At 34.2% G+C, this 21,729-nt stretch overlaps 3 protein-coding genes and 1 non-coding gene across 9 annotated transcripts; 2 read left to right on the top strand and 2 right to left on the bottom strand.

The window, feature by feature from the left end:
* The first annotated feature begins 271 nt into the window (after positions 1-271).
* Positions 272-3,235, top strand: LOC137807176 (12-oxophytodienoate reductase 3). The gene is made up of 5 exons (XM_068607656.1): positions 272-425; positions 504-644; positions 1,842-1,972; positions 2,219-2,401; positions 2,528-3,235. Exons 1-5 carry the CDS (start codon positions 364-366, stop codon positions 3,151-3,153), a joined length of 1,143 nt encoding a protein of 380 aa, XP_068463757.1. The 5' UTR covers positions 272-363; the 3' UTR covers positions 3,154-3,235.
* A 119-nt stretch (positions 3,236-3,354) lies between these two features.
* TRNAS-GCU (transfer RNA serine (anticodon GCU)) lies at positions 3,355-3,436 on the bottom strand. Its single transcript has one exon. It is a non-coding gene; the product is annotated as a tRNA-Ser (tRNA).
* A 6,981-nt stretch (positions 3,437-10,417) lies between these two features.
* Positions 10,418-11,431, top strand: LOC137807175 (auxin-binding protein ABP19a). Its single transcript, XM_068607655.2, has one exon. It carries the CDS (start codon positions 10,627-10,629, stop codon positions 11,251-11,253), a length of 627 nt encoding a protein of 208 aa, XP_068463756.1. The 5' UTR covers positions 10,418-10,626; the 3' UTR covers positions 11,254-11,431.
* A 666-nt stretch (positions 11,432-12,097) lies between these two features.
* On the bottom strand, positions 12,098-18,547 carry LOC137807174 (O-fucosyltransferase family protein). Of its 6 annotated transcripts, none has more exons than XR_016519708.1 (10): positions 18,049-18,531; positions 17,758-17,813; positions 16,999-17,077; positions 16,802-16,874; positions 16,647-16,717; positions 16,475-16,563; positions 15,411-15,543; positions 14,906-15,138; positions 12,971-13,418; positions 12,098-12,842 (listed from the first exon to the last, which is right to left on the bottom strand). XR_016519708.1 is itself a non-coding variant. In XM_068607654.2 (10 exons), the coding sequence occupies exons 1-10, from the start codon at positions 18,487-18,489 to the stop codon at positions 12,650-12,652; spliced, it is 1,845 nt and encodes a 614-aa protein (XP_068463755.1). In that variant the 5' UTR covers positions 18,490-18,530; the 3' UTR covers positions 12,098-12,649. The 6 variants fall into 6 exon arrangements, 4 of the variants coding, with proteins under 4 accessions (XP_068463755.1, XP_090156832.1, XP_068463754.1 ...); XM_068607654.2 differs by having other exon boundaries at positions 12,971-13,447; positions 18,049-18,530; XM_090300706.1 differs by having other exon boundaries at positions 12,971-13,447; positions 16,999-17,142; positions 18,049-18,515.
* Positions 18,548-21,729: the final 3,182 nt, after the last annotated feature.

Here is a 21,729-nt window from a genome sequence, read left to right as displayed (position 1 = left end):
AATATTATTGTATTATTATAAACCGTATTAAATGTGTTTCTTTTACTGTTAACAGTTTGAACATTCTTCATGGGGGAATAAATGACTGAGATGGTGCAGTCAAAATAGAAAATACAGAAACCTGATTTACTTTTGATCACTTTTGAGGAAAATAAAAGTATTCGTATTCGATTTTGTAAGTAATTTGAACATGTGTTAACCGACCACAAAGAAAATACTAATCACGTGGAAGTCAAAACGCGTGAAAGCTATGTAGAACATGTTTTACTAGTATATATGTAGTACCAACTTCATCTTTGGTTTGCACCTTTATTCATCATTTCAAAACCTCCACCACCTTTATCTCTTTCTCTTCTTTCAACAATGGCAGATAACCCCACCCTTTTTTCTCCTTACAATATGGCTAAATTCAACCTCTCTCACAGGTCACTCACACTTTTCATCACCCTTCTTCTTAAATCTATGAATTGAAGAAGCAATTGTCTGACTTAGGTTTGGTGCAGGGTGGTGTTGGCTCCCATGACAAGATGCAGAGCGTTGCAGGGGATTCCAAACGCCGCGCATGCAGAGTACTACGCTCAGAGATCAACTCCAGGTGGATTTCTCATCACTGAAGGCACTTCCATTTCTCCCACTTCTTCTGGGTACATTCTTCTAATCTCTTCCCATTATTATTATCTTTCTACTGTTGTTTAATTCAGTGATAAACAATACCCCTCATTTCTCTGATGTCATATCAATTTTCTTCACACTATTCCATTGGGGCTCATAAATCAGGTAGTATTTTTAAGGAGAGGTTTCTACAGAATTCCATTGGTTAACCCTAAATCAGATTCAAATCATTGTTTTCAAATTTTCTGGCTTTCATTTATTTGTTTTATATTTTTTCTGTTGAGTTACACTTACCATGATTTGTATGATTAATTTGAATAGTTGATCAACACCCTAATTTTTTTTATTAACAAATAAAAAATAAAAGTATTTAAAGATACTTTAATCCTTATAAAAAAAATAAATATAGTTTATTGAAAAACAGATTCCATTACATATAATTCACATATGGACCTAATTTAAAATTTCACAATTTCAAAAGAAAAAACAGATCCAATCAAACTAATATAAGCTAAAGTAAATACCAACTAAAACTATAAAGAAAAAATATGCATCTGTTAAGAAAAAAAATAACACCCTAGTCATCAGTTTTGACATTGATTATCTTTTTATCTATTGATTTGTTGTTAGAGATAAACTCTCTTATATCTCTCATTTGCTATATATTAACTTCCTCACCCTGCCTACTGTAAAGGAATTGAGGTTTCATAACAATCATGAGTTGCAAATGTATTTGCAAAATAGGAACATTTCTCACAATTAAAAATAAATTAAGTAATAGAAGTTAAATAACAAACAGAGTGAATATATGCATCTCACCAACACCATCATCTAATGTTTGCAAAATTTTTACTACGTGATAACTGAAACCATAATCCATCTTTTTTTATACTTAAATCCAATTAAGTAACCTCTATTCTATGGGTAATAATTAAGCAATTAATTAATACAAATTTCTGTTTATTTTTTGTTTTGTAAAAGATATTTTGATAATATTAAACATTATATATTCAACAAAAAATATTTTTATTTTTTAATCGCTATTCTCCAAAACTGATTAATATAACCGTAAAAGAATTGATGTTTTTTAGTCCCTACTATTCTTTGTTATTGCAATTAATTTTTCATGTAGTATTTTTTACTGAGTTTATGATTGATTATAGTTTGATGCACGATCTGAGCAGTGAGTAGTAAGTAAAATATATGTAAGTGGTGGTGTTGATGCGCAGGTTTCCTAACGTTCCCGGAATATACTCTGATGAACAAGTGGAAGCATGGAGAAATGTTGTCGATGCCGTGCATGCCAAAGGCAGCATCATCTTCTGTCAACTTTGGCATGTTGGTCGTGCATCAAATCCAGGTAACATGCATATGCTTCTTTAGTGTTCATATTCTGGGTTCTTTACTCAATTAATTCATCGATTTTAACAGGTTATAACAACAATAATTTCATAGATTTTGCATTGAAACGTATATGCACGCGTATGAAAGAATGATTATGTGCATCATGATCAATTCCATCCCATCCTTAATTATGCTTTTTTATATGACATTGACTTTTGTTGAGCTTTTCACTCATTTAGCACCTTGAGTTCATATGAAACAGTGTATCAGCCTGGTGGGGCTGCACCTATTTCGTCCACCAGCAAACCCATATCAGAAAAGTGGAAGATTCTCCTACCAGATGGGTCCCATGGCGTGTTCTCAGAGCCTCACGCACTTACCACTGCTGAAATATCTGAAGTAGTGCAGCATTATCGCCAATCAGCAATTAATGCAATTCGAGCAGGTTAATTAAGTTGTACTTTGTTTCACTAGCACAGTAATTAACATCAACCTTTTCAATATCAAGGCATGCATATAGATACATATATATATGATGATGAAATGTGACATATTATACATACTAGCACAGGTTTTGATGGAATCGAGATTCACGGGGCTCATGGGTATCTCATTGATCAATTCCTGAAGGATGGAATCAATGATCGAACAGATGAATATGGTGGATCAGTAGAAAACAGGTGCAGGTTCCTGATGGAGGTGGTTGAAGGTGTTGTTTCTGGCATTGGGGCAGAAAGAGTTGGTGTGAGAATTTCACCGGCAATTGATCACATGGATGCCTTTGACTCTGACCCACTTGGGTTAGGCTTAGCAGTGATAGAGAGACTGAACAAAATCCAGAGAGAAAAGGGGAGAAAACTGAGTTACCTTCATGTTACTCAGCCTCGATTCAGCCTTCTTGAGAAAACTAGCTTGGGAGAGAGTGAAGAGGAAAGTGTTAATTTGATGGAGGAGTGGAGAAAGGGTTATGAAGGAACATTGATGTGCAGTGGTGGCTTTAGCAGGGACTCTGGAATGGAAGCTGTGGCTAAAGGCCATGCTGACTTGGTTTCCTTTGGTCGTCTTTTCATCTCCAATCCTGACTTGGTTTCAAAGCTCAAGCTCAATGCACCTCTCACCAACTACAACAGGAACACCTTTTACACCTCACACCCTGTCATAGGTTACACGGATTATCCTTTCCTGCATACAAATTAACTACCAAATTAAACTTAATCTTTTTATTTCTGTAATTTTTAAAAAATTGTTTCAATGAATTATATGCACTTTACATTCTTAATATTCGACATGTATTTTTCTTTCATATACTATACTCAAAAAAGAAAGAAATTGCAAAATATATTTCTCCTGCACAATGCATTTTTTTAAACATGTTTTGAGGAGAAAATAAAAAGGAAACGTCGCCTGAGAGATTCGAACTCTCGCGGGGAAACCCCATGTACTTAGCAGGCACACGCCTTAACCACTCGGCCAAAGCGACTTGTTGATATGTTACAACTGTAGTCAATAAATAATCTACTCTGTTAATCATGGGCCTGTCTTATAGAAACATGAAAGCCTTTTTATATTTGCACGCCCTCATTGCTACTCAATCACCCGATTTATATATATAACTTGTTGATTACAATAAAAGATAGAACATAAACAATACTTCAAATTGCAATAGTGTAAAACATCGTTCTCATAAAATCGTGTTAGTAAAAATATTGGTTATTATTACGAATTAAACGTGGTATATAGTAAGATTAATTACCGTTAAAATCTGTTTTTTTTTTCATTTTAAATAATGCAACAGAAATTAATTGGTAAAATTATTTTTCATTCTTATGTTTTGATAAAATTATTTCATCCCAAAAATCCTTTGGTTCATCCTGCAAACTTATGAGATTTTCGAACAAGTTCTACAAATATTTTAAAAAATTAATAATTATAATCGTATTTTACTGGTTTAATGTATATAATTAATATTTTATGCATCACATAAAATGATTTTGTAATTTTAAAACATATTGACTATCCTTTCTTTAATCATGTTTGTCTTATTTACATTTTTAAAAAGATACTTCTAATAAATTATTAAAGATACAATAAAAAAAAAATGTTTCTTTGATTTCATTTTGGCATACAAAGGAATGATAATAATCAATATTTAATAATTTAATCAAAACTGAATAATTATTAAAAAAATATTTTAATAATATGAAAATTGTTGATTTTATTGCAAGGACCCATAGCTAGAGAGTATCATGTGACCCTCTCTTGTCCGCTGATGCTGACTCCAACATTCAGTGTGTGAAAAACACTCGTGACTTTGATCGGAAGATTTGTTCTTTTTATTGGCCCATTCTATCATTTTATTCCTTAACAATTCTTATTTTTTAAAAATTCTAAAATGAGCTCCATATATTAATACAAATTATTTTTTATATAAATTAATTTTAACTAATAAACAAATTTACTTCAGTCTCTCTCCCTATTTTATTATTGAGTATACTTTTTCTATTTTATTCTTAGTGCCAAATTTTTAAAGTACTTTAATTTTAATTGTCATTTTTAAAATCTAAAACATTATTAAATTCTCTTTCGTCAATTATATTTTACAATGCCTAATTTTAAATATTTTACTTGTCATGTAGAAATATAAATAAAATAAAACAAAAAAATCTCAACGTTAAATATAGGGACCGCCAGAGTAGAAGATAAGTCTTCAAAGATTTAAGTATCTTTTAGTAAACATCTTCCAAAAGACTTTTAATAAAATAAGAAAAAAAAATGAAGTAATTTTTTTCATAAAAATTAATTTACTTATGAGTTAAAAAAACATAAACATTTAGTTAAAACCTAAACTTTCATAAACTGATTTATGTATAAATAATTTTAACTTTCTGGGAAAAACTTAGAATCATTACAAAATATTTAACTCAGTGGATTTGAAAAAATGAAAGACATGGGTAAGGTAAGTGCATGGCAGCTCATCAGTAATTTGTACACATATGAGCAACGTTCACCTTTTTTTTCAGACGTCCATTTTGGATTCAAATATCTCTGAAAGTGTAGCTTGTCCTGCAATGGTTGTCTTGGCAACATCTCACAGACACAATCGACAAGGACATTCAAGTTATGACAGTGAAAGTGATATCAGTACACTTTTTCTTGAATTTGGTATGGAGTCTCTTTGAAAATCTATAAACTAAGTTCAATTTATAATATAACGAAATACAAATCTCACTTTATCTCATTAAAAATTTGTTGATTATATGATCTCCATCTGTTATAAGTTTCTAATCTTAAAAGTGACTTTGAATCTCTACTTACAAGTTCATTTTGTAAGTCAAAATTAATCTTCTTAAAAGGAGTGATTGTTGATTTCTCAATGACATGCTTATTCTTATCAGTAATTTTGGGTACCCAACAAACATTGCATCTCTATAGCAGATTTGCAATATGGTAGAGAAGGGAGCATTGAACAAAAGAATGGTAATTGCTAAGATGATTAAATTAAATGAAGATCTTTATTCATTCTTAGTTGCAGGTCAGGGGAACACCAAGTTGACTTTTTGCCGGGTTCCCTAGAAGATGGGGAATGTAAGGCAACCTCACATTCATGTCCTTGCTTAATATCCATGCTGACACACAAACAAGACTTGCAGAAAGGGTAGCTGTCAAAATGTCTTTTTATGCCTTAATCTCTTTCTTTTGCCATGTTGCTGAGGACCACAAGTTCTTCATTTTCAGATTTTCTTATTCTTTCTGGGAATGAACGTTACATTTACACTCTGAAGTTCTATAAGTAGAAAAGTAAAGAATGACTGTCTATTTGATAACCTAAAATAGTAAGTGTACAGAAACTGCGTCACTCTTGCAGATCATGATTGAGAGTATGCGAAAAGATAAAATGTTGTTCAGTCTCCAAATGTTTCTATTTAGATAGTAAAAGCTAATTGTGGCATGTGCAGCGGTTGTTTCTAATAGTAAGATAAATTGAATGAGTTCACTCAAAATCCTAAAGCAAACGCTAAATTCAAGAATTCCCTGATTATTGCTAATCAAGTGGCTAAATGATAGTTTTGATAGACACTATCAATTTAGTCCTTGACAAGTTTTACACTTTGATGCCTTAAATCCATATCCACCATTTCAAGGGTCACAAGAAAAAAAATCTTCATGCATCTGAGTAGGATCCATATTTACAGTTTCTTGAAAACACTCAATAGAGTCCAAGAATCGACATTGCTCTAACTTACCATGTTATAATGTTGATTCTGACATATTTAGCGTTGGAAGCATCACTAAAGTATGTCTCGAGCACTAAAATTGAACAATTAACAAAAAAAAAATCTATATATCTATGTTGGAGACTTTAATTCCATTAGACGACAGGAGGAGAGGAAGAGTTTGATCTCGGTGTCAGATTATTCTAGAGAAATAAATGGCTTTAACGATTTATTGAAAAATCAGAATTGGTTGATATTCCGTTGGTAGGAAGGAAGTTCACTTGGTATAAGCCTAATGGTATGGTGAAGAGCAGAATTGACAGGGTTCTTGTATCAAAGGAATGGCTCGAAGCTTGGCCTAGTTGCCAACAATTTGTCCTTAACAGATCTATCTCTGACCATTGTGCAGTTGTCCTTAAGGAAGTGGTTGTCGACTGGGGACCAAGACCTTTTAGGAGTCTGGATGTATGGCAAAAAGATAGAAGATTCAAAGAATTCGTGAGTTTGAAATGGGCTAGCTATGATGTTCAAGGAGGTGGGATTTATATTTTCAAAGAAAAATTGAAAAAGCTTAAAGCTGATCTAAAAGTCTGGAACAAAGAAGTCTTCGGGGATGTTAACCTTGCTAGAGAGGAGTTATAAAAGAGGATTAACGAGTTAAACGTACGTGATGATGATAGAGGTTTAGAAGAGTCAGAAAGGGAGGAAAGAAGGTCGCTCCTTGCTGAACTTAATAAAATTTTGTTTAAGCAAGAGGCAGTCATTTTTCAAAAAGCAAGACAGAAGTGGTTGAAACAGGGTGATCTTAATTTACAAAGTTTTTTCACTCATCAGTAAAGTGGAGAAGGGCGAGGAACGAGTTACATGGGTTGTTTGTTGATGGAAGGTGGAGCGAGGATAAGGTTGAGATCAAGGACAAGGTTAGGGATTACTTTGTAGATAGGTTTGCCAGGAATGAAGCTTGTACGGTTAGATTGGACAATGTAAGGTTTAATTCTATCTCGCAAGCTGATAACGAGTTGTTGGTCGGTGACTTCTTTGAAGAAGAAATAAGGGATGCGGTTTGGAATTGTGAAAGTTCAAAGAGTCCAGGTCCTGACGGATTTAACTTTGGTTTCTTAAAGTTCTGCTGGGATATTGTAAGGTTGGATGTGGTGTCAGCTGTGAAGGATTTCGCATCTAAAAGTCATTGGCCTAGAGGTTCAAATGCTTCATTCCTCTGTCCCGTCCCGAAAGTAGAAAACCCTCAGCAACTCGGCGAGTTCAGACCTATTTCGTTAGTTGGATGCTTGTATAAAATTATCTCAAAAGTGTTGTCTCTACGCTTGAAAAAGGTAATTAGTAAAGTTATTGATTTTAGACAGTCAGCTTTTCTTGAAGGTAGGGGTTTGCTGGACAGTGTGTTAGTAGCTAATGAGGTGTTGGAGGAATATAAAAGAAAGAGGAAGAGTTGTGTGTTCTTCAAAGTCGACTATGAGAAGGCGTATGACTCGGTTAGTTGGGAATTAATTTATTATATGCTTGATCGGTTGGGTTTCTGTGCTAAATGGATTCAGTGGATAAAATGTTGCTTAGAATCTGCTTCAATTTCTGTGTTGGTGAATGGTAGTCCTACTAGGGAATTTACTCCTAGGAAGGGTCTTCGCCAAGGTGATCCACTAGCTCCGTTTCTCTTCCTTTTAGTTGCAGAAGGGTTGGCTGGAGTTTCTAGGATGGCAGAAGAGAAGAATTTGATTGATAGTTTGGAGGTTGGAAGAGCTAAAGTAAAGGTGAATATGTTGCAATATGCTGATGATACTTTATTCTTCTGTGAAGCTAATACCAAAAGTATCTTCAATATTAAGGCGATTTTGCTTTGTTTTGAGCTAGCTTCTGGGCTTAAGGTGAATTTCTTAAAAAGCAAATTGGGCGGGTTGGGGTTGGATTCGAGTTCGCTTCAGTGTTTTGCGGCTATTCTCAATTGTAATGTGATGGTAACTCCATTTGTTTACTTGGGGCTACCGGTAGGAGGGTGTCATAAGCGCAGTGCTTGTTGGAACGGGGTGTTAGAGAAAGTTCAGAATAAACTGTCTAGGTGGAAAGGCAGGTGCCTGTCAATGGCAGGGAGAATTTGTTTAATCAAGTCTGTTCTTTCTTCAATCCCGTTATTTTTTATGTCTTTATTTAAACTGCCTTCTGTAGTGGCAGACAAGTTAGTTCGGATCCAAAGGAATTTCCTTTGGGGGTGGGGCTCTGATGGAAGGAAGATCGCTTGGGCTTCTTGGGATAAGGTGTGTGAGCCTCGGGATTCTGGAGGTCTTTGAATCATTGATCTTAGGAAATTTAACTTGGCTTTATTAGGAAAGTGGATTTGGAGACTGGGTACGGATAAAGGAGGTTTGTGGAAAGAGATTCTTGATTCTAAGTATGGTGGTTGGAGAAGTTTGAGAGAAGGCAGTAAGTCTAGTAGGGGCTCTCTCTGGTGGAAAGATTTGAAGGAGGTGTGGGATTCAGAGGGTTGGGGTAGAAGTTTTGAAGATGGGTTTAAGTGGAAAGTGGGGGATGGTAAGGAGATTTCTTTCTAGGAGGACAGTTGGTTGAGCTGTGGTACTTTGAAGGGAGTTTTTCCGAGACTTTTCTCTCTAAGCTCGGCTAAAAACGCAAAAATGGCTGAGCTTGGGTATTGGTATAATGGTGATTGGGTGTGGAATTTGGACTGGCGTAGATCCTTTTTCGACTGGGAGAAGTCTTTGGTTGAACAGCTGTTTCGTTTCAAAGTTTGCAAGAGGTGAAGTTGGTTTTTGGGGAGGCGGACAGTTGGATCTGGAAGATTGGGGAGAGTCAAACTTTCTCAGTCAACTCTGTCTATGTTCAGGTAAGGCGGGTTAGAGGAGGGGAGTATTCTCCTGTGTATAGTAAGTTGTGGAGGTGCAAAGCCTTGCCATCTACTTTGTTCACTGCTAGGAGGGTGTTGGAGAATAGGATTGCCTCTAGGGTTAACTTGGTAAGGCGCGGAGTGGCGGTAGAAAATCTCTTGTGTTGTTTGTGTGGGGAGGAGGAGGAGTCATCTTGTCACTTGTTCTTTGTTTGCAGGTTTGCTTGGCGTGTCTGGTGTCTGTGCTTTAAGTGGCTTGGTGTGTCGTCTGTAATTCACAAGGATCCTAAGTCAAATTTTTCACAATTCAGGATGAGTCAGGCTTCTATTTCGGTTAACGAAGTTTGGGGTACAATTTGGGTTGGCATTGTGAGCGAAATCTGGAAACATAGGAACTCGGTCATCTTCAATAGAGGTGTGGCAGATGTGTCTGAAGTGTTCGCTTCGGTGCAAGTAAAGGTATGGTCTTGGATTTATGCAAAGTCTCGTTCTGCTTATTTTCCTTATTCTAGTTGGGTTTTAAATCCTTTGGCTTGTATGAGGTTGATTCATTAACATTGGTTAGTGTTGGTATGGTTATCCCTTTGCTAATTTGGTAGGCGTTCTAATAGGAGACTGATGTCAAGTATTTCTGTATAAGGGTTGGACCACCCCTGAAGTGGTCCCTATTTATTTATTTATTTTATTGCTGATAAAAAAAAACTATGCTTCAATCAAATGGAGCAATGAAACCCATTGGATATGGATGATATATACTCATACAACACTGAAAACATCAAATATCTTCCTAAATCACACAATTAAAGTCTTCTTCATGACACTTACCCGCATATGAGGTAATAAATTATTATACTTACACTGATTGTGATTTCATCTGTGTGGTCACCTCATCCAGACACAAGTTGAGACGAGGAAACATTACTCAATGGAACTCTTGTTGATGAAATAGATTGCAGAGATTAATGACACAAAAACAATCTATTGGTTGAGTAGTTGATAATGTTAAGGTTGGGAAAATGAAAATACATTGGATACATAACACAGTTGACGAAAAATTAACAATGCATTTTTGTTGTGTCCAAATACTACATTATCATTTTACACTAAACCCCAGTGCTTTCTTTTACTGTCATTCCTGTTCCTTCGTAAACTAAATTCTGCATAATATCAATATCACCATGAGCATGGTAGTTTAATGTTCACTTAAGACAGATTGGACCAGAATTAAAAAGAACCACATTACCAGAAAGTGATCTTAGTTTAGGTGATTACCAATAATCACGCATGCAAAACAGAGCACTTGAAATATCTTTCACAGTAAAAGAAGATACTCGAAAGATGCCTGTGTTCCTTTTACATTCAAACAAAAAGTAGGTCCTTGTTATCTACGAAAACAATTGACATTCACATGCAGCAATTCAAGCTCAAATTATGTCGTTTATGGCCATAGGTGAGAAAAATCTATCCATATTGAAACAATTCAATGGCCATGCTAAAAAGAGGTCCATACCCTCTCCTCAAATTATATATAATTTAACCAACCAAACACTTATAAATACTGCATCCGAGTTAAGGTAAGAACATTCCAATCCACAATAAGCGATGATTCTCATTATCTGCCTCGTTTTCTCTCTTTTCTCCTTCTCCCATGCTTCTGTCCTAGATTTCTGCGTGGCGGATCATGCAGGTCCTATTGGTCCTGCAGGATACTCCTGCAAGAAGCCTTCAAAGGTCACAGCAGATGATTTTGCTTACAGTGGCCTTGGCATTGCTGGTAACACCTCAAACATTATCAAAGCTGCAGTGACCCCTGCATTTGATGCTCAGTTTGCTGGTGTCAATGGCCTTGGTATATCCGCAGCCCGCTTGGACTTAGCAGCAGGTGGAGTTATACCACTCCATACTCATCCTGGAGCTTCAGAATTACTTGTTGTGATACAAGGAAGCATCCTGGCGGGATTCATTTCATCTGACAACACTGTCTACCTCAAAACTCTTAAGAAGGGGGATGTTATGGTATTCCCTCAAGGCTTGCTGCACTTCCAAATCAATGCAGGTGGTTCTTCAGCCCTGGCTATTGTTAGCTTCAGTAGCTCCAATCCTGGTCTGCAAATTCTGGACTTTGCTTTGTTCAAAAGTAATTTCCCCACACCACTGATAGTGGAAACCACTTTCCTTGATGCTGCTCTGGTGAAGAAGCTTAAGGCTGTTCTTGGAGGTTCAGGCTAAACCATGGATAGTTATCCATGGAAGAGACTGAACTCAAGCACGTTGTATCTCATGTTTAAGTTTATTTATATCGCCTTGGTCTACATTTGGATTTAGCATGCATGTTTAGGTAGGACTCTTCTTTCAGCAAGCTTTGTAGTTGAGAATAAAACTTGAGATGGTTTGGTGGTTGTTGTCATTTTTATCGTTATCAAGTTTCAGTTGAAGGCAGATGATTTCGTACTTGAGAAAATTGATCTGGGATGAATTTATTATGTGGCCTTTTCTCGTGTATATTTTTATGAATAATGATTGTAAAACTTCGACTTGCCGTTGCAATCCCACAACTTGGCCTTTTCAAAAAATTAATGAAGCCAACTTCTAACTAAGTACAGTAGGTCTTCTATTTTATACAATAATAAGGAATGTTTTGTTACCATACTTCTGCAATATTAATTAAAACTTACTAAAATCTTAGTATTATTTAAATAAAACACATGCTCTGTCAACTCCCTAGGAAAAAAGAAATTCAATAAGTTTTTTTTAACGTATTTTATAGATTCTAATGAAGTTTTTTGACACCCCTTTTATTATTTAGCGAAAAGGTCTCCGACTCACCTTTTCAAGATGCACTTCTATCCTAAAATAATAGTCATTCCACTTTTTTGTTATTTTTGTTTCAAAATAATAGTTTTTTTTAAACCTTTTTAAGTCACATAATTAAAAGTAATAAATACTGCACCACCTAGAGACACACAAGGAGCTGAAAGCTGAAGATTTTTATTACTAAGTTTATTTTATAATGGAGAGATATTATTTGATAAAATTTACATAGAGTTCAGCTTCATTTAGTGAACTCCACGAGTTTCTCACAATAATAAACAATTTATTAAAAGAAATATATTAAAAGAGTACATTCCTGGTACTACTTTTCTAAAGAAACTTGTTTAAAAAATCAATGAAACTATAGATTTCTATTTTTTAATCTTATTGTACAACAAGAATACAACTTATTCAGTCCCAACCCCCTTATCTTGCTATTAGTACAAGCAATGAATAAAATATAATCTAGAAAGAAAGAAAAAACCATTCATAAGTGTGGTTAGAGATGAGGTTGGCTTAAAAAGGTATGGTGTTTAATTTCTATTGCATGTATTGACAGTGGTACTCTGGCCTGCTCGTGCTTAATCCTTAAATTTAATACTGCTGCAAGGAATCTCAGTTTCTTATCCCCCCACCTTGGCTATTTGTAATCTTATCCCAACAGCCAGGAAATCAATAGCACCTTACCAGACAGCCCAGCACATTGCTATCTCCGCAAGACAGAAGTATGGAAAATATCAGACAGCCAGTGTCATTTGATTGCAGCTCTGCCATGCCATCATAAGACAGACAACCCTGAGGGGAGTCTCTACTGCTATCTTGTTTCACAAATACATCCTGGCAGAGGATTTGCATAAAAACTTTCCTCCAGCTTTGGAAATTCTCCAGGTTCCCTTGGATATGGGGCACCAATTCGGTCTGAATGCAGTTTTTTTACCTTGGAGCTAAACTTTTTCCATGAAATTCTTCCTTCATCCAACTTATCAACAAGACTAACAAAATTCATCCTGCATCAACCAATGAAATAAATTGGTGAGAATGATGAAGAAGAATCAGTTAACAGAGATCTAAAATGCATATCACCAAATCATCATGCTTGACCAAATAAAGAAGAAATAGGTTAGGAATATATTACTTGTCTGGATTGATGGTCTTCTTGAAGTTTTCAAAGCGCCTGTGACCTTGTACGGCCTTTGCCATATTTCCATCGTAAGTGTAAAGAAAAACATCGCTCTTTAGGGCCACAACATAGTCTATACCAGCCAACATGTTCTGATGATTCTTGAAAGGATTCAACTCTTCTTCAGAGGACAGAGAGGAATGAGAGAAAATGTTGGGGAAATCATCCTTGAGATATTTCATACTCCCTCTTCCAAATGCTTCTCCAGCTACCAGATAAATCCTGGTGTGTGATGGAAAACCCAATGCTTTAAGCAAAAGGGAGGTTTCCCTTGGAGTTAATGGACAACCTCCTAGCAATCTCCTCTCAGTCCCATTAATCTCCTTCTCCTTCCAGTGACTGACTTCATATCGCATCTGTCTCAGTTCTTCGTCTTCTTCTGCAGTCAAATTGTGACTGCATCCTGTAAATGCAAGCATATCCTTCTCATATCTATAACAAATTGCAATAGCGTAAGGTTAGAAGCATAATATTTATTTAAGCTTCTTGACAGGAATACAAATATCTTTTGAGTTGAGATCATCAACTGAGTCCAAAACTAGGGTAATGCTTCCGACTCTTATTCCATGAGACAACTCATGGTATCTGACTCAATGTAACGGTTAATTAAACTCTAAGCCTCTAAGTGCATATCGAAAAATGTGGAAGCAGTTCTAACATCTGATTCAGTTTTAAACGGAAATTGATGACAATGTAATCAAACAGGCAATAACTGTAGGGTCCAAATCTTTGACTTTCATTAAAAAATAAATTCAATATGGAAGCAGTTCTAAACTTGTACAAAATCTGGCCAAGTCCAAAATTTTCATGATCAAAATGAGGAAACTTTCATATCAATGGGTCCTTCACCAAGAAGCATGCTATTTTACATTGATCTTATTATAAATCCATGTAGATTCAAATGAGATCACTTTTCAAGGAAATAATCATTCACCATTTCTTCTTCCAACTAAAACAACCCTGGGAAAATCACACAACAGAAGCCCGCCTTCGCAATTTGAGACCCCAGGCCTTGGAAACTGCACACTAGATTTACTTCATACCTCCAGTGTGGGACTCAAGTCAATACCCAGCAATAGGATCCTAATAACCTATCTACCAATCTATATAACTATATATATTGTTAATATTGAGTGCTACCTGTATTAAACATTAGCTTATTTTTTAATATATAATAAATTTTCCATTAAAAGATTGACATATTTTATTGATCTTTGTTATCTATATATTGCTTATGCAATAAGTTATAAAATATTTTAGGACAAACTACATTTTGTATGCCTTGTAAAGTTCTTGAAATATTAAATACATATTTTAAATACACTTAAAAAATTCATATTAACATTTTTCAATTAATAGATAATTATCTAGTGTTGATATAACTATTAAGTATTATATTGATAAAGTTAAAAATAACTAAATAAAAATCTTCATAAAAGCAAATTAATTAAGTTATAAATGACTAAACAAGCTAAGCCCAAGCTTTGTTTTTTTCACAAGTTCAAGTTTCAATTAGGCTTATTTAAATAAATGAACCACATTTATTTATTTTTTCACAAGTCAAACCCATGCTTCAAGGGGGGTTCGGCTTGGCTGTTTACACCCATAACGCCAACCATCCCTTTGCATCTAAGAGATATGGTGAAAAGGTCTAAACAGCAATTGATAAGCAACTTGGAAGAACCATACAACAAAAGCTAATCTATGCAGTTAGAGAACCCAGGGCCTTATAAATCTCATACTTCCATTGAGACACTCAAATTCCATGCCTTCCAATTAGATCCTAACCCCTACCCCCAACCCTTCATATGAATGCATAACAACAAAAAATGGGAGAATGCATAACAACCCCAGCCTATATTTGTACCAAAATATTAACTTGTAACTTGCCTCAAATGAAGGGCAAGATACGAACTTCCATTCTGTTGCATTCTGGATACTAGCGTGTTTCCAAATTCCTCAATTGGAGCAGAATATTTCAATGCTCTGTAATTTACACGGCATCTTAGTTTCTGTATGGAATGTGGAATGTCATTATTGGCAAGCCTGGAATCAGTATGAGTGAAATAGATCACTTTGTGCTGCTTTAGGAGGGGAAGAACCTCAGTCTTATAATAAGGAACCTGTAGATAAACATTATTTATATATTTAATGATGGTTATTAGAAATACAATGAAAAAGGGACACAATGATATTGTGTGAATAAAATTCAAACATTATGATACAATGCAATTCATAATGACATTTGATAGTGATGTTTTCATGTTCTTAAAAAACTGAACTGGCTACCAAAAAGACCAGGCGGACGGATGACCAACTTCAACAAAATTCAATTAATCAGACATACTATTCCAGATTTGAAAAGGAAGTAACTTGAGTTGAAAGTTTTGTGGACCTTGGACCAAGATATTGGAGTTTTTGGAAAAGGCTCAATTCCAGCATAGGCAGGAGGTAATTTCTCAACTATGTGAACATCATCCTTCAGCATATGAATAAAATGCTTCCAATCAAACAAATCCTTGAAGCCACTGCAAATATATTAAACAAATTAAGTTGTAGACACAGAAAGTATTCAACAGGAGAATGGAAACCCATCACTTAACTACGGTGATAATTTGAAAAACTACAGCGAAAGGGGGAATATTGAATGAGAGATTAGGAAAACCAGTTTAGATCTTTCGGCCAACAACACCCTTCCATTAAAGAAAAACTTGTGATAATTCTCTTGAAAGAGATGTTGATTGTATGATAGCAATTGATTGCATACTTCTAAAAAAGTGTTGCGAAAGTACTTAAGGAATAAAGCTATATTTCCCCATCTCTTGGACATAATATCCTCAGTTCTAAGCTGCAGCATGATTTGAACAAGAATAACGCACCATAAAGGGGGTGTCAGTGATCTGGGTTGAGTTGACTTTAGTCGATTTTTTTTCCCATCCGAATTAAATTTGATTGGGTTCTCAGATCAATCATAATTGAGTATGGTTGAGTTGATCATCAAGTTGAGTAATTAAAAAAAAAAACACATTTTACACAAAAAAACAAGAATTAAATATTTTCAACACTTCTTAATATTATTAGGAAACACAATACTTATAACACATACATAAATAATATCCATACCATAAAACATAAAAAAATTATAATAAAATAGTTACACAATTAATATTTTTATTATATATTTATTAAGTTCTTGGGTTGGGTTGGGTTTAAAACTTAGGGACCCGTCATCCAAACCAATTCTAATTGGCTGCACTACAAAAATACTCAACTCAATGCACAAAAATGTAAATGAGGTTGGGTTGGGTGGGTTTGGGGTTAACTTGCTTATACCCATAGCTCAGAATCTTATATCAATTCATAGAAATAATCAGCATTGATTGAAACTGAATATTGCTTTAGGAGTGCAAGAAACAAGGACGTATCTAAATGCCTAGTAGGAAAAGAAAAGAAAAAAACCTATCATCAGCCCAGTAGGATGTGTGATCTAGAGAAGGAAGAACAAGCGTTGCCTTCATAATCTTAGCAACAGCAACCATATCACATATCTGCAATCAAATGTATATTGAGAAATCAGGTTATTGCAGCCTAACTTTCTATCATGTACCATCAGAAATCAACTCAGCCAGACCCCAAATCTCATCTGATTCAGACCACCATTTGCATTTACTACAATGTAACCATTGATCTTTGCATCTAGCTCTGGCAAAAGAGAACGTTGAAAGTGAGAAGAGAAAAATCTCCATAATAAGAGAAAGGAATATACTTGATAATATAACTTCATACTTTTACGATTACTTGGCAGATCTATGCATTGGGTGAAATTGTCACTGTTGGGCTTAGACCAGGTCCCTGAATCCTAAATAAACGAAAAGGCAAAGATATGTTTAGCCCTATAAATTACCCTTTTTTTCATTTCAAGTACTTCCTTTAAGAACCAAACAAAATTGTCAATAAACTTGAGTTACAGATTTGATACTTACTTCAGCCATGGCAGTATGGCTGTCACCTACTCCCGTTGCTAATGTTTTCAATGTTCGTTCAACATCACTTGCTCCCCCCCTATATGCATAACCAAGGGAGCTTTTGTCCATTAGATTTAGACTAGCAATGGAGTCAGGCAGTTCCTGATAAAATGGTAAAATAATTTACTATGTAAGATAAGAAATGCAAACACCGCCAACACCCCACAAATAATAACATAGTGACACAAAAGGATACAAGCACCTAGTTGGAAATTGGATCATGATATATCTACCAACTTCTTAATCTCTACATAGATTATTTTCACAATGCGGTACAATAAGGGTAGCTGTCTTTGGTTAACAGCCATAAATTCACAACCCAGTACACAAGACGAGTCTCCCACAAAGTGGATAAACTGCAGCGCATAAAAAATTAAAACTAAACTGAATTGAGTTCTCCACTCCAGTTTAAGTGTTAAAATGAGTGAGATAAATGATAAAATATTATGTAACAGTTAAGAAAGTGGGGCTCCCGCTGCTATTCCAAACAACCCAGTAGCTCACATAAAATCAGATACTTCCAAACACAAAAATAAATAACTAGTATTCACAAAAGGACGAGAAAAGAAAAAAGCACAATTGCCCAGTTTTAGAACAAGTTGCAAATGAAAAAGCTGAATAAGAAATCCAGATTTTTTAGGAAATTATACTTTTTGCGCCTCAAAAAACAAGGTTTCTTATAAATCACACCAAAATTTCAAAAACAAAAATATCGACCTGATTTCTAGATCGGATGAAAGAAAATCTAATTTAAGAGACGAGTCTCCAACCTTCTGCAGCAACAAAAACGGATCCACAATAAGCATAATAAATAAACAAAGTCTCTACTCAAAGACAAACTAAATAAACACTATAAAACTCAGCTCCTTCCAAAGTTAAATTTTTGACACCAGTCTTCGTAAAACTTGATGAACCTTCATTACACTAAGAAATTAACAATAACACGATCAAAGAATGTTGATTGACAGGAGGCAGTAGCAGAGTAAGATATGATGCTAACTAACCAACCTTATCCGATTGAGCTCTTTCAATGGCAGATCCAAGCCAGCCAGTGGCACATATCTTGAGAACACCAATGAAGATGCACACCCCACAGAACACCAAGAACATCAAGTGCCCAATTTTCTTCCTTTCCCTAAACCCCAAATCCTCAACGATGGAAGCAAGGGGCTTCTTCAGCAGGCTCCTCACATGCACTCTCTGGGTCACGTGATTGTGATTGTGACTGTGCCTCCCCACTGGAATACCCTCCAAAGCCTCTTCCGATCTGGGCGAGTTGATTTGGAGCTCAACCTCACCGGAGCCGCCATTGGAGTTGGTGCCGTCAGTATTGCGCTTGAAGGAGTGGGCGCGACGAGTCATTGGGCCGGAGAAACGCGGGCTGTTGACTCGCTGGGACACCCCATCGGAAGTGTTGTGATGGTGATTCGATTCGGGGAATATCGCCATTAGAGTTACACCCAAGCTTTTTCTGCACTTGTATTTGTACTTCTAGTTCTTGTATTATACTTCTAATAATAATAATAATAATAATAATAATGGTAATGATTAGTTAATTTGGTTATTATTTATTATTAAAATATCATCTTAAAGACTGATTTAGTAATAAATCAAGAACTATTTTATTATAAAGTTATAATATTAAAAATGAATTAAAATTATAAACTAACTGAGATTTACTACTATTTCCGCCACTATATTTGCATTGTCTCACACGTCGACATATTAAATTGTTTATTTACATTAATAATGATTTTAATTTTCTCTCTCTCCTTTATTACGCGTCCTAAACTCGGGACATATGCACTGCTTCTGAGGTTGTTCCTAGTCCTTTCTTTTTTCCTTGGAAAAGAAAATTTAAAAAAAAAGTCTCAATGCAAAGAGAGTAATCATTCATGTTCCTAATCATTGACATGACTGCTTCTATATTTAAGGAAAGGTGGTCGTTGTTTTCTGCGTCTCTTTTTAATTCTACTTAATTAAGAATCACCTAATAATAATTTCAGTTATTTTAATTTGTAAAAAATATTCAATTTCTAATGATTACATATCTATAACTATTTCCTGGACTCAGTAAAAAAAAACTACTTCCTCTGTGTTCCTTTCAACTAATTTTAACGTGGGAAAAATAGTTTATTTAGTTATTCACGTTAAATTTTTTTATACTTTATTGTGTTTTTTATATTTAAAAATTAACCATTAGAGAGAATAACCTACTTTTGTCCAATTTCTCTGATCATGGAAAAAATTTATGTAATTAGTTTTTATATTTATTACTTTTATATAAAATTGTTAATTGAGTAATAATGATATAATAGGAAAGGATAACTAATGCACTAAAAAAACTTAATGTTATAAAGAAGGGAAAATATTTTTTTTCTGAAAACAATTCTTATATATAGAAACAGAAGAGTATTTTGAAAGTATTATTTAAAATTTAAAATTTGTCTTAATTAAGATAAACTCCGAACTCAACCGTTTATAACTTGTTTTTAAAATAAGATAAATAAACTTACGCTGAGATGTTCACATAGTAGAGGTTTATGATATGAAAAAAGTCACAATATAAATACAGTGAGTGTTGATATTTAATCATGTTTAAAGCTTGAAACGAAATTCTAATCTGTTTAATTAAGGTCGTTAAATCTTACAGTGTGAAAGGAAATTGGAGATATTTGGTCAATTAAAGTGATATAATCATAGATTATTGACATGTGTTTTTTTAATTTTGGTATGTTTATTTTGTAGAGAAGATGAGCATTTAATATTGTCGGTGAAGAATGAATATTGAATAATATAAAAGATTAAGTGAAACCAACAGCGTATAATTGCAGCCTGTAATTGACAACCATTAATGCATTTTTAATTTCATTCTGATATTATGTGTGCGGTGTTGTTAGCTGGATAAAGCTTTCATACACGCAAACAGGATTCACATTGGAAACAAATATTCACTAAATTAGGTCATCTCATTCAAATTTCATAACCAATTTTTATTTTTATTATTAATTTACAAAATAAATTTTAAGACTAATTTAACTTTACAATGTTAGAACTATATATTATTTATGAACAGTACCTGATAAGTTTAATAATTATTGTTAAGATTATAACTTTGAGTCTAATCAATGCACTTATGCGTTATAAAATCTTGAAAATAGTATCAGTTGGTTTTAAATTTTAGTTTTGATTCATACAAGAGTATAATCGTGCGATGAGCCAGATTCCAAAAGGAATTTTCGCATAGATTATTTAAATATTGAACCACCTCATCACTTTTCATATTCAGTAAAAGAATGGCAAGTTTATCAAACCTTGTCAGTGAACAACATCCATCATTCACGTTCGCATGGGACAAATCATAAGTGCCCTACCAAACTCTTTCTCGACCAAGCACTTTAGCTTATTTAATATAAAACGTGAGATCAATTCACCAACAAACTTTTTATACCATCTACATATTTAATCATATACATCATTATGGTATTTATATGCGGTTTAGGTTCCTAATGTTTATATGATTAAAATAATATATATTTATATGTATATCGCTCCGACTCGGATGATTAAAGATCGGGTCAAATTCGAAATATTCGGGTAAATATCTTAAGGTAACGATAAACTAAAAGATATACTCTCATGATTTTGATTTCAGGAAACCACTACACATATTATGATCAACTGATTATCCAGCCCACAAAGGTAAAGGGATCCATAAGTCAACCTATAAATATAACTCTAGAAAGGGGAGAAAAGGTACGTTTTCATATCCTACTAGAACACCAGAAATATTAGTAGTAACTTGAGCGTCGGAGTGCAATCGCAGGTACCTCAACCAGTGAAGCACACGCAACGATAGGAAGAACTTCAAAGAACGAGAAGATCACCGACACATCAGCAAATTGTGTACCCAATAGACAGATACCGTCTGGACCCAATTGTGTACAGGTACAATATATTTATTTATTTATTTTAGGCTTGGTATTTTTTATTTACAAATACATGCCTTTATTATTCCCATTAGATATATAGAATAAGTCACAATAGATTCTAAATATGACTAAATTATTTTAGAGAAATAAGCTTATCTGTATTATAATTTCCTTTAAAACAATTGCATTTTTGCCCGCCTTTTGGAAAGGACTATATTTTTGTTAAAAAAAAAAAATCAGTTTAAATTGAAACCTGGATATAACAAGCTTAATTAATAAAGAAAATGGTGTTAAGTTTGTAATTAGGGATATATCAGTATATGACCAATTCTTTCGTAATAGTTTTTTCAATATGCTACCTTCATGGATAGTGAACTTTTATGGATACTTTAAACATGTATTTATTAATTGCAGGTGTGAGTTTTTTTTTGCCTGTTTGTTAAGTGTATGGATGCAAGTGTTTCTTTTAATTTTAAATTTTGTTTTACTTTCATTACTTCTGGTCATTACATTAAGAAGTGAGCTCTTAACTCATTTGGATTATAATTTGGGATTTTTTTTATACTTATATAATGTAAATTCATCTCATCTAATGTATAATTGACATATATATTAGTAGAAACACCGATACATACACCTTAAGCACGAGACTAAACATTTGTAAAGAATTTAATATTAATTAATAACGAATAACACGATATATCAAATAAACCTCCTTGTTATAATAGACTTTTATATTATATTACGAAATGAATTT

Source organism: Phaseolus vulgaris, chromosome 3, assembly GCF_051622355.1.
Source record: "Phaseolus vulgaris cultivar YP4 chromosome 3, ASM5162235v1, whole genome shotgun sequence".
Taxonomy (NCBI): domain Eukaryota; kingdom Viridiplantae; phylum Streptophyta; class Magnoliopsida; order Fabales; family Fabaceae; genus Phaseolus; species Phaseolus vulgaris.
Note: the sequence above shows the minus strand (reverse complement) of the source record. Positions and strands in the feature narration are given on the sequence as shown.

Coding starts and splice junctions, on each gene's coding strand:
- LOC137807176 (XM_068607656.1), top strand. CDS start 364: ATGGCAGATAACCCCACCCTTTTTTCTCCTTACAATATGGCTAAATTC. Junction 426..503: donor AAATTCAACCTCTCTCACAG/GTCACTCACACT, acceptor GGTTTGGTGCAG/GGTGGTGTTGGCTCCCATGA. Junction 2,402..2,527: donor AATTAATGCAATTCGAGCAG/GTTAATTAAGTT, acceptor ATACTAGCACAG/GTTTTGATGGAATCGAGATT.
- LOC137807175 (XM_068607655.2), top strand. CDS start 10,627: ATGATTCTCATTATCTGCCTCGTTTTCTCTCTTTTCTCCTTCTCCCAT.
- LOC137807174 (XM_068607653.2), bottom strand. CDS start 18,489: ATGGCGATATTCCCCGAATCGAATCACCATCACAACACTTCCGATGGG. Junction 16,718..16,801: donor TCTGCCAAGTAATCGTAAAA/GTATGAAGTTAT, acceptor CTCTTTTGCCAG/AGCTAGATGCAAAGATCAAT. Junction 13,448..14,905: donor TATCTTGCCCTTCATTTGAG/GCAAGTTACAAG, acceptor AATTTGTTATAG/ATATGAGAAGGATATGCTTG.